General features: G+C 46.2%; 1 protein-coding gene across 1 annotated transcript in view; it reads right to left on the bottom strand.

Moving 5' to 3' along the window:
- The window catches only part of runx3 (RUNX family transcription factor 3), a 47,694-nt gene that overhangs the window by 5,034 nt on the left and 29,607 nt on the right, over positions 1-13,053 (bottom strand). Inside the window, exons 6-7 of the mRNA XM_034111450.2 lie at positions 8,744-8,890; positions 2,545-2,619 (exon numbers count right to left, since the gene is read on the bottom strand). Of these exons, the coding sequence (XP_033967341.1) occupies positions 2,545-2,619; positions 8,744-8,890 (222 nt within the window). The remainder of the gene's footprint in view (positions 1-2,544; positions 2,620-8,743; positions 8,891-13,053) is intronic.

Consider the following 13,053-nt stretch of genomic DNA (forward strand, 5'->3'; position numbering starts at 1 on the left):
GGAAACGTGTTGGCTAAACTGCGGTGGGGATCGACTCCTGTGTTCTGTCAGGAGAAACTGGACTGGACACTTATCACAACACCTTAATGGGCTTGTGCAGTATCAAGCGCTCGGCCCTGAGCCAGCAGGAGCCTGCTCCCACAAGCCTCTACAGTACAGGAGCTCCCTCTGGAGGAGAGGGCTGAACAAACTGCTTTGTAATAGAGAGCTATGTCTTCTTTTCCTCACTCTTAACCATGTTGCATACCTTACTGCATCCCCACCCTCCCCCACCCAGTGGAAGTACAGGCTACGCCGTCGTGGCTGTGGTAACGGTGGTGTATCTTTGGCAGAGAGGGTCTTCCTAACTGAGCCTGCTAGTAGCTGCCTGTAACCTCTGCGGCCCACCACACATGATCTCCATTAGGCTCATCTGAAACGTGTTGACTAAATTGCAGGGACAGGAGAGGGTATGGACCCCAGAGGGCGAGCTGGCACAGTCTGCTGTCTGTGATGTTCGCAGTCGAGCAAGCGGGTAGCCGGGAATCAGGGCTTTTATAGAGAACATAGTGTTCCAGCGCTCACTTTCCTTCTCTAGCTCTCAAGCATAGCGCCACACACTTTTAATCCTGTAACACCAAGGGTGGAGTCCTCCTCCTTTCTGCTCTGCTCAAGAAGTCCACTAGTCCACAGTCAAGCGTGTAACCAACATACGACCGGAGGTTTGCATCATTTGCATATGGGAGAAACTGAGTTTGTTTGTTAACATAAGGGCACGTTTAAGGCGGACATGTCTGTTTGTGTAATTGCGCGCAGAGTTGTGTGTGTGTGTGTGTGTGTGTGTGTGTGTGTGTGTGTGTGTATGCGTGCATGTCCGCATGTGGTGAGCTTGGCGATAGGGCGATGCAAATACAGGCGCTCACCTGTGAAATGTTTACTCAGGCTTGATGCAAACTGTGACAGCCAGTGACCAGGGAATGGTGTCTCAGGCAAATAAGGGGATGGGATGGGGGGGAGTGAGAGAGAGAGAGAGAGAGAGAGAGAGAGCCCGAGGTCAGCCACACACACACCGAGCTGCGGAGTCAGATTGTTTCCCTCATATGATCCCGAAAGAAACACTGCCCTGCAGCTCCTTTGAGGGGCTTTGATTTATTGACTGGCTCGGGTGGTTTGAACAGTGGGTGGCGTTCGAAGGATAGCCAATCATTGTTGCTAACAGGGTGATGATGATGATGATGATGATGATGACAGGGCAACACTTCTGGTGTTCAGGTTCTGCTGCTCAGGCCAAATAATAGGAGAGCCAAATGAACACAAATGATCTCCAGGTGTTTTTATAAGCACCAAGGCTTTGAGGCCGGAGCATCATGTTGAATGCAAATGATAATCACCTCTGCAGTGTGGCACCATGGTCAACAGCCCACAAGCCTCATCCATGTTAGGCACTTCATCATGTGAGCACAGAGGACTTTGCATGTTGCCAACTTGCAATACAAGCGAGGGTGAAGGTAGCTTGTGATTACAGAAAACCTGAGATTTTCATAATGCATCTACAAACATGGCGACGTGATTAATACATTTGTTTGTTAAGTAAATCTATTTCTATGGAGATATGATACTTGCTTGTAAAGCCACCAGCGTGATGTGTGATTCGCTGACCCTAGACCATGTCTGCTGTTATTGTATGGATTAAGTATTTGACTACAAGTAGCATCATCATGTTTTTTATGGATTTCCGGGCATCTAAGTTTATGCTTTTACTAATCACGGTTGTAAATTACATTTCTCACACCACCATGAACGTCTTGCTCTGCAGTGAATCTGTGTCTAGAGAACGCCTCGTAAAACCAGTAACACATGTACATATGTAATTTTGTCGCAGACATTGTCTTTTTGTTCTGCTTAACTGTACAAAAGAGAGTTTATAGAAAGTCCTTTTATTTTCTTATATTAAAAATAAACCAGAGGCAGTGGGGGGGGAAGGAAGGATAATAATAAGAATAAATGAGGCAGGGTGGTGGCTCTCTAGGAATGTTCTGGGGTGTAGTAGAGCCCTACAGGCAAAACTAAACGGACTCCAAAATTGTCACAACGAATGGCACACCCTGTGTATGCCAGCCTTTCCAGCTGCTCTTCTTCAGAAGTGTTTATTTTTCATTTGAATTGGCTAACGTAATGTGTAATTAAAATAAATGACTTTGGAAGTCTTCAGTTTGTTCTGAGATGTACTATTTGAAAGGAGTAAACACTCTCTTCCCTGTATTTTTAGAGCCTGTTTGCTCCCTCCTGGTAATTAAGGCTGTTGCCTAGTGACGTCATGCCCACAAACTGCTTGCTGATTGGGCTGCACATGATGATTTTCTCTTGGCAACTAACACCCTTCAAAACAATTTTGTTATTAACACACACAATCACCAAAATGCACACATACACACCTCCCTGAAATTCACACTGAATTTGTGGTCCAACTAAAAAGGCTGAGCTTCATGTGAAGAAAGGAAAGCTTGAAGAAGTAGCCGAAAGCAGAGTTAAACAGACGTCTCTAGTAAAGCATTAGTGTCTCACCTGGCCATGGTCTCAGGTCTTCCTCCACTTTGCATGTCTTCAGAGCGGGGGTGTCCATTTGATCCTGCCACAGGGCTGGTGTAACACACAAAACGAGATTATTAGAATTAAATCAGTCAAGGAATTCTGTTTTAAAATCTTCCTTTTAGTATTTTGTGGAACGCAGAAAAATGTGTCGGTTGTTTATGTGTACAGGGTGAGGAAGTAGCGCCATAGAAATCTAGAGCAGCGTCCACAAAAAACTCTCTATGACAGACTTGTCAAAACTGTCTTGACATCTGGCGGTTTGGAGATGTGTCTTCCTGTCACAGGTTGGCCTCTGCTGACTGAGCAGCGAAGATCGGGTAGAGGAGGGGCTTTTTTTCTCACCAGAGTGAGATCAGGCTTGGAAAAACATGCTTGGTTGGTGCATGGGAGATATTTTTGGGTGTTTCAGACGAGACACTGGACGGGCAGCGGAGACCTGTGAAGTGGCAGGACACTCAATAGCCTGTCCCGCAGAGCTGTCAGGAAGCGAGGGAGGGTCGAAGACCTACTGGCCCAACGCGTGGGACCCTGCTTCACACTCAACGGCCACACCGCAGGAGGGCTGACACAAACGGGGGGCTGTTTGCTCTCGGTCTGAGACGTTGCAGATGTTACATGACAACTAGCACGGAGCCCTGTGCACATCTCAGCACATTGGTTGTGCATCTACCAGTCTCTGAGCTGAGTTACATATTATTAATTTTTTGTTTCTACAATGCACATTAATATTCAAGTATGAAACCTGCATATTATAAAACCACATTTTTCTCATCGAGCTTTGCTTTTAATGGGAGCAGCAGTCGGCCATGTGGTATCACTATGACTCTGCCCTACGCTGTCGAGATACCGCAATATAGTAAACTCCTAACCTCCTGTAGTGGCAATTAGGACGGAGGAGGATGCCAGAAGCAGGGAGGGGGGTGTAGCGCTGCCGCCGGGCTGTTCACCTATAGCCGCACTGGGCTCAGAATGTGTAAGATCTGTGCTTCCCCTGGAGCTCCTCCACTTCCTCTGCAAAGGCCCAAATCAGCACTCAGTCACCGAGAGGTCCCACACTATACCTCACAATGGCAAATTCTTACACATAAATGGCCTTATTCAGAAAGGCTTGCGAGCAGCTGGTGCGATTCGCTCAAGAAAATAAACATTTCCTTCAAATATTTTGATTGGCCAGCAGACAACGTCAATACCAGAGGCACAGATTACCCCTGTTAATAAGAAGACCAGCCCCCTGGGCGGGGCTGAGTAGTGGGGAGGGCGGGGGCTGGAGTGGGAACAAGCGCCGACTGCGTCACTAATAAGTAGCTTTGGGGTGGTTCCAGTGTAGTTTTGGGGAGGACACAAATAAACACATGCAATGCTTTTGAAGTGCATGTGTAGATGAAAGGCTGAGAAAGATGTTTGAGCCAAAATGGCGTCCGTCCTCGTGACTCCGGATCCAGCAACGCCTCTAAAACATGTAATGTGCCTGCCGTAATGAAGCGTGTCATTGAGACACAGTGAATGCTGGTCCTTGTGCTGGCTTCCTGTTTCGCTTAGGCCTTAGGCGTCGCAACGGGGAGAGAATGTGAGAGAGCAAGCAAGAGAGAAAGAAAGACGCCAGCGAGAGAAGGAGAGAGAAAGAGAGCGTGTTAGAGAGGGGAGGAACACGGCCTTGGCTCAGCTATGTGGGACATTTGATATGTCTTTTGAGCCCTCACTTATAACGTGAGCAAAAACAAACACATGGGCTGAAAAATCCTATGTTCTCTTTGAGAGCTCGTCGTCCTCCCACCCTTCCCCTCTCCCCAGACTCAATAGAGACTGTTCATGGCACACATGTAGTTTCTGTAATTGCTGAAATGTAAAACTCAGCCTGACTCTGATGTGAAATTATAACTTATACAAACAGTTGAGTCTGGTAAAAAACAACTTGCTCTCACTTCTCTTTTTTTCCACCAAGGAGGTGGCTTCAAAAGATTCTTCTTTTTTTTGTTGAAGAACAAAAACATTTTCAGTTTGAATTATTCATCTCAGGGTCACAAATGATGTAACCACAAGTGAAGCTTTCAGGCACCATAACAAATAAACTCCGTGGCAGCCATTGACATATTATGTAAATAATGGAGTGCAGAAGTAAAACATAGCATCTAAAGGACTGTTCCAGATTCCTGCTCGTATTGGTTGTATTGGCCTCAGAGGGGCAGCTTCCTGCTTGGGTTTGGCAGAAATGAGCATGAAACCTAACTAGCGTGACGGCAATACTCTAAAGTCCACACCACAGCTACCTGACGGTGCTAATTTCCTGTCTCGCTCTTGCTTCTAATTGGCTGATCATGTCATTCTGGATGTGTGAATTAGTGTGAGCCTCTCAGCCACGGCAGTAGCAGAGTGCCGCCCCGAACCTGGGGGGGCCGGCCAGCTTGTTTATGTGGTGTAAACAGTGTGGTCACTGTGGACGAGGCGGGAGGGGCACAGCTGCATCGGGCTGGTCCTCCATCAAACAGGACTCTCTAGTTAAGTCCAGTCCAGAGGCCGCAGCCTGAAAATACTGGACTAGAGGGCCAAAGCACAGCTGCAGCAGATGTGTGCCAGTGGTGCAGGAGGAAGCCAGAGGTGCCAACATGTGTGAAAGTGTCATTAATAAAAAAAATGAATTTTTTGAATGAAATGAACTCCCAGGATAAACACTGAGTACTTTTCCAAAATGAAATGTGAAATATATTATTTCTGCATATTTTTAATAATATCGCCACTTGGGTCACACACACTTTTGGGCCCTCATCAAAGCATCGAGCACTCAACTCGATGGCGGAACGTTATGCTAGTGTCTGATATTCATCTGCAGAGGGGAACACACAGGTGTTGGACTGAATAACATGGTAAATGATACAGCCTCAAAAGTCCCAGGACTTTTTTTTTCATGATTATATTGTATTTCTTTTTTTTTTCTTCCCTCGTGCTGTTAAAACACATTTAAGTTTAAAGAGCCGCTTTTGTCTCGGCTGTCTGTTAGAGGCTGTGCCAGGGGCTTGTTGAGTTTTGTCTGCCGTTAAAATGGAACAAGGTAAAACTGGAATCTGTTTTCCACTTTGAGGAAAATCTAATTTTCTATCATCCGTTTGCTTCTCTTAGAATAGAAAGATCTGTGTGTATATTAAAAAATGCAATGTCACAGTTAGATGTCAAGGGATGAACTCAATTCTGTATCTGAGGAAGAAGAAAATTGCCACCCACCGATACGTACAGTATACACATGTAGGCTGCCTCTCGAGGTTTTGAAAACCAGAATAACAATTTAGTACTTGATTACCTGAGTGTCAGATTTGCTTGACTGCACTAGTTGAACCACACATGTAATAAACACACACACGCACACATGCACACACACACACACACACACACACACACACACACACACACACACAGACACATACACATACACACACGCACACACACATTCCTTCCACCCTTGCTGAGAATCATTCCACTTGTCTAGCAGGCTTACCTGTGGCCACAGAAGAACAAAAACAAGCAGTGAATGCAGCGTCTGCCAGCGTGCAGGAATCCTGTCACTGCATGCACTGTAATGAGCTCTTAATCACCCTGTCTGTCTGGGGCACTAGCGGAGAACTTGCAACACTAGCACACAACTCTGTGTGTGTGTGTGTGTGTGTGTGTGTGTGTGTGTGTGTGTGTGGGCGTGTTCATGTTTTGTATTTTCAATGTGCTTATGGTGCAAGTGTGTGTGTGTGTGTGTGTGTGTGTGTGTGTGTGTGTGTGTGTGTGTGTGTGTGTGTGTGTGTGTGTGTGTGTGTGTGTGTGTGTGTGTGTGTGTGTGTGTGTGTGTGTGTGTGTGTGTGTGTGTGTGTGTGTGTGTGTGTGTGTGTGTGTGTGTGTGTGTGTGTGTGTGTGTGTGTGTGTGTGTGTGTGTGTGTGATTTAACAGGGTAGCATTAAGCAGATGTCTGGAGACACGTCTTGTTGACAAGAGAACTGAGACAGTATTTCATTGCTCAGACAACAATATGAAGCAAGGAGGCTTTAGGAGGAGATGACACTGTATTTTCTTATTTAGCTGTCTTCAAGGGGGAGAAGTGCAAGGCTCCAGCCCCGGATAATGGAAAACATCTTTTGTAACGGCAAGGCGGGAATCCATTTAATTATAACGTGTTGATGGACGATCTATCACCCGGCAGTTCTCAAACAAACAGGCCCCGGGATTTAAAGTATCTGCAAAATACAACAGTGTCTGGCAGGTCTGCCAAGAGCAGAGCCGTGTGTGCTGTTGATATGTAAACACGTCCCTGTGTCTCTAAATGGGATTTATTACAACAAGTCTATTTTCGTTTGAGCTTTCCTTGTAATACTGCCGTGTTGTTGTCTGCTGCATGAGTCCTACACATACGGGAGCGCTGCGTGTGAAGTGTGCCGCCGCATATACGTTTCCAGTGAGCTGCTCAGACACTCCAACAGATAGACGTGGTGGGAGGGAGAAAGCCCTCTGTTCTGTTATTTAATTATTTTACCACTCTTGCCCTGCGGTATGCCGTCATGATGGTAATACCACAGATTAAGGTGTGCGGTTTTAACAGCCCTTCCCCTCGTCTGTCTCACTCACACACTTCTTATAGACGGCCTCTAGTTGCTGGCAGCTGTAACGCGAAGCTCCAAGGCCTTCACCGTCTCTGACAGCCCCGGCTGATGTTAATGTGTTGTGTCTGCTCACCGTGTATGTACTGTACATGTGTGTGTCGCAACATCGCAGCCCTTTGAAGCCTGGCAAGCCTATGACACTCTAAATCCAGCCCTAATCCCTTGCGAGGCACAGCAAAGAGCTCCTCTTCGTCTGCTGTCTGGACCAAGTCTGTACACCCCCCCCCCCCTTGTATTCAAGTCAGAAACTTAAAGCGCCCAGTATAAGCTTAGCTGCAGGGGGCTTTTTATTGGCAGATATCCTACAGCGCTCACGCCAAACTCTAACCCATCTGAAAACTATCATCACAGTGGCTGTATTGTGTTGAAGATCTGCACTGTTTATTTTCGGCGTAAGGGTATTTTTTAATTGGCTGACATTTTCTCTCGTTCGAGGGCTCAACATCCATATCAACAGTTGATAAGGACATGGGGTAGCAGGGCAAACAGATCCTGTGTTCTCCGCAGTCAGCTGTTAGATAGGCCCGCACTAGTGAGTCAGCGCTGGCTAAGCGAAGCACAAGGCCAAACACTAGTGATACACAGCGATAGAGTTCCACCCACACACGGCCCACAAGCTCTCCTGTACACAGCAACATGCTGATACAAAGGTAATGAGATTCATTAGCTGGCATTAGAACTCAAGAGTGGGTGTGTGTGTGTGTGTGTGTGTGTGTGTGTGTGTGTGTGTGTGTGTGTGTGTGTGTGTGTGTGTGTGTGTGTGTGTGTGTGTGTGTGTGTGTGTGTGTGTGTGTGTGTGTGTGTGTGTGTGTGTGTGTGTGTGTGTGTGTGTGTGTGTGTGTGTGTGTGTGTGTGTGTGTGTGTGTGTGTGTGTGTGTGTGTGTTCAGACATGGCATCCTGTTAAAGAGGCTCTGACATATTACGGAGACCAAACACTCATCCTCACTCCAACCATCACCCACGCAGCTGTCCACACACACATACGCATGACACAACGCCCTCCCCTCCATCGCACCACCTCAGTCTCAATCCCCCCTCCCTCTCTGCCCCCGCACATTTGACCAGTCTGGGAGTGACGTGATTGCCAAGGTAGTGAGTGGCTGCTACATTCCTGAGGCTGTAGTGTGCGGCGTGAGGAGGCCGGCTTCAGCCCCTATGCCAGGCTGGGTTGGCAGCACCCGCCATGCCACCTGACCACTTACTCAACCCTCCAACGCAGGGCCCCCGGACCCTCCAACGCAGGGCATCCGGGGACAGAACTGACATGAGCTTCCCCTCGGCTGGCCAGATAATGTGGGAAATAACTCGAAAGGCCCAAAGAGGAAACATTTACTTGATGGGCTCTTGTTTAAATTTCATTAGATTTGTGTTGCAGATTACTTACCCTCTGGGCCAAATCAAAAGGAATATGTTTGTTTCATTGGAGGAGTTATTTACTTCTAAGTCATGGCGGTATGCAATGTAAGCTGACTTTACAGTACCATTGGCTTATGGGGATGTGGGGTGGTTGCGGTTGTATGTTATCAGTGCTCCTCACCTTGTGTGGTGCTTAGGTGGGTTTGGTGGATGGGGCGGGGATTATTGTTCACTTGTCCTATCCGCATCGACCGCTGGTAGCGCTCGATCTCTGACAGCCTGTCCGAGAACTGCATCTTCTGGGGGTCTTCCATCTTCACTCTGTGCCCTGAAACAGCGACATGAGGAGGACGTTTAAGAGAAAAATCAAGGACTTGCCAATTTACCACCTACACAACCAGGAAAATAGGCACAGGATGGCACTTTATATTTCCAGAGTTGTACAAAAATAGCAAAAATAAGAATGATGTTGGAAAACTTTTCCTTCTGCCAAATTACTTTGTGGCAGTTTGACATATCCTGGCTGACATATCCTGAACTGTAATTACTCCAAATATATTCTGGACTGTAAAACCCATCAATATCCTCCACGGTTATTCACAAACACTCACATAGGAAGACATTAAATAAGGCAGAGGGGAGCGACACTGTCACCGTGTGTTTAGCTTCGAAAGACACAAATATTATTAGAATGAAAACAGACCTTGACATACATCGGCTAGACACTTAGTGTTACCCAAGCTGCACCTGCTGCCGCGTCATCCGCAGATAACGATAGCATAAGTGGTGGAAAATAATTGCTGAAGGAATTCTGTTTTCTCTCTTAGTTTAATAAAAAGTCAGCTATGAATTTCTATGAACTGCTGAAGCTAAGTGATCTTATCTTTCCTTCTTGCTCAAAAAACTAAATAACCACCCCTCTCACGGACACACGCACACGCACACACATGCGCACACACACTGACTGACACAGCACTTAGTCAGAAGAAAACACCCAGACAAGCTACCAGACCCTATAGTCATCAGTCTTAAACATATGGGATAGAGAAAGATAGAAAGAGCTTTTGGTGTCGGTGTGTGTGTGCAGGATGTGAGAATGAAATAAGTGAAGCGTATCTGCTGCATGTCTTTTGTCCGGACCTGGACAAACTAACCAACACACTTAGCGCCCTTATCACTTTGATGTCCCGTTGAGGGAGATGGTAAAAAAAAAAAAAAAACTCTGAACATGCCTTTTATGCACACACACACACACACACACACACACACACACACACACACACACACACACACGTACAAAACATGTCCACACGCACATACATACGTGCACATACTCTACATGTGAACACACCTTAAATGTCAGAGTCCGGATGAGGGTTATGCCTCTAATGGGAGGAAGAGATTTTAATGTAACTATCAATGCACCAAAACTGTGTGTGAACCGGCATGTATACATTCTGTGGTTTTCTCCCTGGCATCTCTACAGAGTAGCCTAATGTGAAGTAATGGCTGGATTTGAATATTTTATCACTATATAAAGGGGGCAAGGCAGACGGACCAATATGGATTTTGCCCGTCCTTTCTCTCCACTGACCCATGGGCAATATATCTTCCCTCGGAGGCTGACCCATGGGTAAAGTTTCCTCTCGTTTACCGCTCTGTCCATTTGTTTGTGCCCACCGCCTCCCCTCCAGCCTCTCTTTACGAACTATATAGAAATATCTATCATTGACGTCCCCCAACACACATGCGTACAGATGCACAAAGGGGACGCACCGATGCGCAGACACAATGTCTAAACCACAGGCAGCTGCTGAATACAAATGCCACCTTTTCAAAGTCAAATTGCAGCACAGAATACTACTTTTAACACACACTGATCTGTTGCACTGCATGTGTCTTAGACTAGGTCATGACTAATCTGTCTGAGCAGAGACAGTTCTGACTCCCCAGCTGTTTGTTTTACAGAGCATTAAGGAAAGGACAGTGAGTGTGTGTTTCCGACCGACCCACCAGCTTGCTCCGTGCCGTTACTCAGAAACCTGGTTGGACACACGGCGACACACACTCTTTATTATCTTTTTATCCGTACTCATATGTGGCCAGTCAGCCTTCTTTTAACTGCGACGGAAGGAATGAAGGCCTGCGTTCTCACTCTCTCTTTTTACTCTCACTCCCTCTCTCTCTCGTACGCACACAGCGCCAGGGCTCGGCTCCATCACCCACATAGACACTGTGGCTACTGTCTGTACCATGCCAGAGCAGGGGCGGCCAGGGGAAGCAGCCCTCCAAATATAGCCACTATATGTGTCCTTGTGTAGTTATTAAGAGATTTACACCACCTCAAACGGCTGAGGTCAGGGAAATGATACATCCCACTGCTCTCCGGTTGGAAAAAAAACAAAAAGACAGACGGCAAGGGGGGGGAAATATGATAATTGGTGAGTTTTTCTGCAGCCAATGGTGGTCTTAGATGAATTGGCCTGCTCTTTGGGGATGAAAGTGATCATTGAGCTACCCACAAACACACACGTACACAGACTCGAACCTAACTGTGAATCACATGGCCCAGTTCCAGTTGGCATGGACACGCTGCGTTTGGCGACACTGTTCCGAGCTTCCAGTAGGAGGCTCAGTGGGCCGGGAGAGGGGGATTTTCAGGGAAGCCTTCATTAGGCGAGGCCTGGGGCTCATTAACCCAGGGGCCGCAGTTACTGTTAACACCACTAATCAACTGGGAGGTGGCTCCAAACTTCCTTCTCCCTTTCTCCTCTGTTTATAAAAGAAACCATTTTTGTATTCTTTTATTTTGCATCCGTGTGCATTTTTGAAGTCTTTAAAAGGGTGTAGCTATACCACAAGGATTGGGATAAGCCTTCATATCTACTCTATATGCTTGATAGTGAAGTTAAGAACACAAGACTAACTTTACTGAATAAAAAAGGAGCAATTAAATCACCTTTGTGTAATAAAATACAATGTAGTCTTGATTTTAAGTTATTTATTTTTCATTAACATTCACTTAAAAAAGTGATCCCTCCTTTTAAACTTGAAGCTCTGTATTTTTACCCGGCTTGATGAAAGAAAAGCTCGTCAGTCACTCAAACGTTTTTCTGACTTTCTAAATCACATCAGTCTGTATCTTTCAATTCAGCCTCATGTTAATGCGCTCTCATTGGCCAGTTGACCCTGTCTGTAGCCACAGTGTGTCTGCTCCGACCGCCAATATTTGACTTGTACTCTGCAGGTCCGGGGGCCAGAGGGGTGCCAGCGCTCCACACCGGCCCCATTTCAGAAGGGTTTCTGTGGTTGGATGAATATTTAATGTATCAGGGTGCACTTAGGAGACAATGCCCTTGTTTTCTCTCTATGATATCATAACCACAAGATAGAGCTGGGAGATGGGGGGCCAATGCACACATGAGGCCTAAACGGCAGCGCTCAATAAGCACCCCGAGCCGAAATGGATGCTAAAGGTTGTAGATTTACTAGCCTCCTCTCAGAGTAGCGGTCGCATCATCTGAAAGCATTATGGAAGTCTATGAAGAACAAATAAAATGCTCGATATAAAATGTCTGGTATTAACGATGTAGGCGATGGCTGTGTTTTGGAGAAATGGGTGTGCCGCTCTCAGCCTCGCTTTGTTTTGTTTGTGCGTGTGACTTTTTATTTCCTGATACGTGTTTTATCCTCGCTGCAGAATAACTCGAGATGCTGGTTTGCTCTTGTTCCCTTGAGCTTTGAAGTGTATGCAGATACATTCAAATCTAAGTGATGTAAAAAGTGCAAGCTTTTGGGAGATTGATGTTAAACGGCACCACATGAACAGCAAATTCTACAGAACTGTGCCCAGCCTTCCCTCCACAAAGCCCATATCAGCTGCACACAGAGACAGTGTTTGCTCAGTAAGGTGACAGCCAGGCCTTAAACACGGACGCTTCACCCAATACGACCGGTTTCCTTCCTTCAGCCCCCACATGTTCTCCACTTCTCCTCTCTTTCTCTCCGTCTGCCTCTGTCTCCATTGAAAGAAAGAAACATATGTTCCCGTCCAAAGGGAGACACATTAAACACAAGCTCTTTTTAGTAAAGGGCTGGGCGCTTTTTCAGGGGCAAAGTGAAACTCTATCTGGACGGCAAAGGGCAATACGTGCCTTGGCCCCGGCCCAAGTCTTCACTGAATATATTTGAAGTGTAAATATTTGTATTCAACATATAAATGGACTTGATAGGCCCCTGATAACATAATGAAATAGATTTAGAGTGCATCACTTAACATTGAATACTTTGACTGAACTGTAAAGTCTATGTAACTATGCTATAGGATTACATGCAACAATATTTAGGCAGTGTATAAGAAGCATTTGTGAATATGAAGGCTACTGTGATGGCAGCTTCCTGGTTATAGCCTGTTTGAATAACTGATTATGTTGATGAGTCAAACCAATAGCACCACTACTTAGAAATGCTTCTAGCATTCCTCTTAAGTAA

This window comes from Pseudochaenichthys georgianus, chromosome 22 (genome assembly GCF_902827115.2).
Source record: "Pseudochaenichthys georgianus chromosome 22, fPseGeo1.2, whole genome shotgun sequence".
In the NCBI taxonomy this organism is placed as follows: Eukaryota; Metazoa; Chordata; class Actinopteri; order Perciformes; family Channichthyidae; genus Pseudochaenichthys; species Pseudochaenichthys georgianus.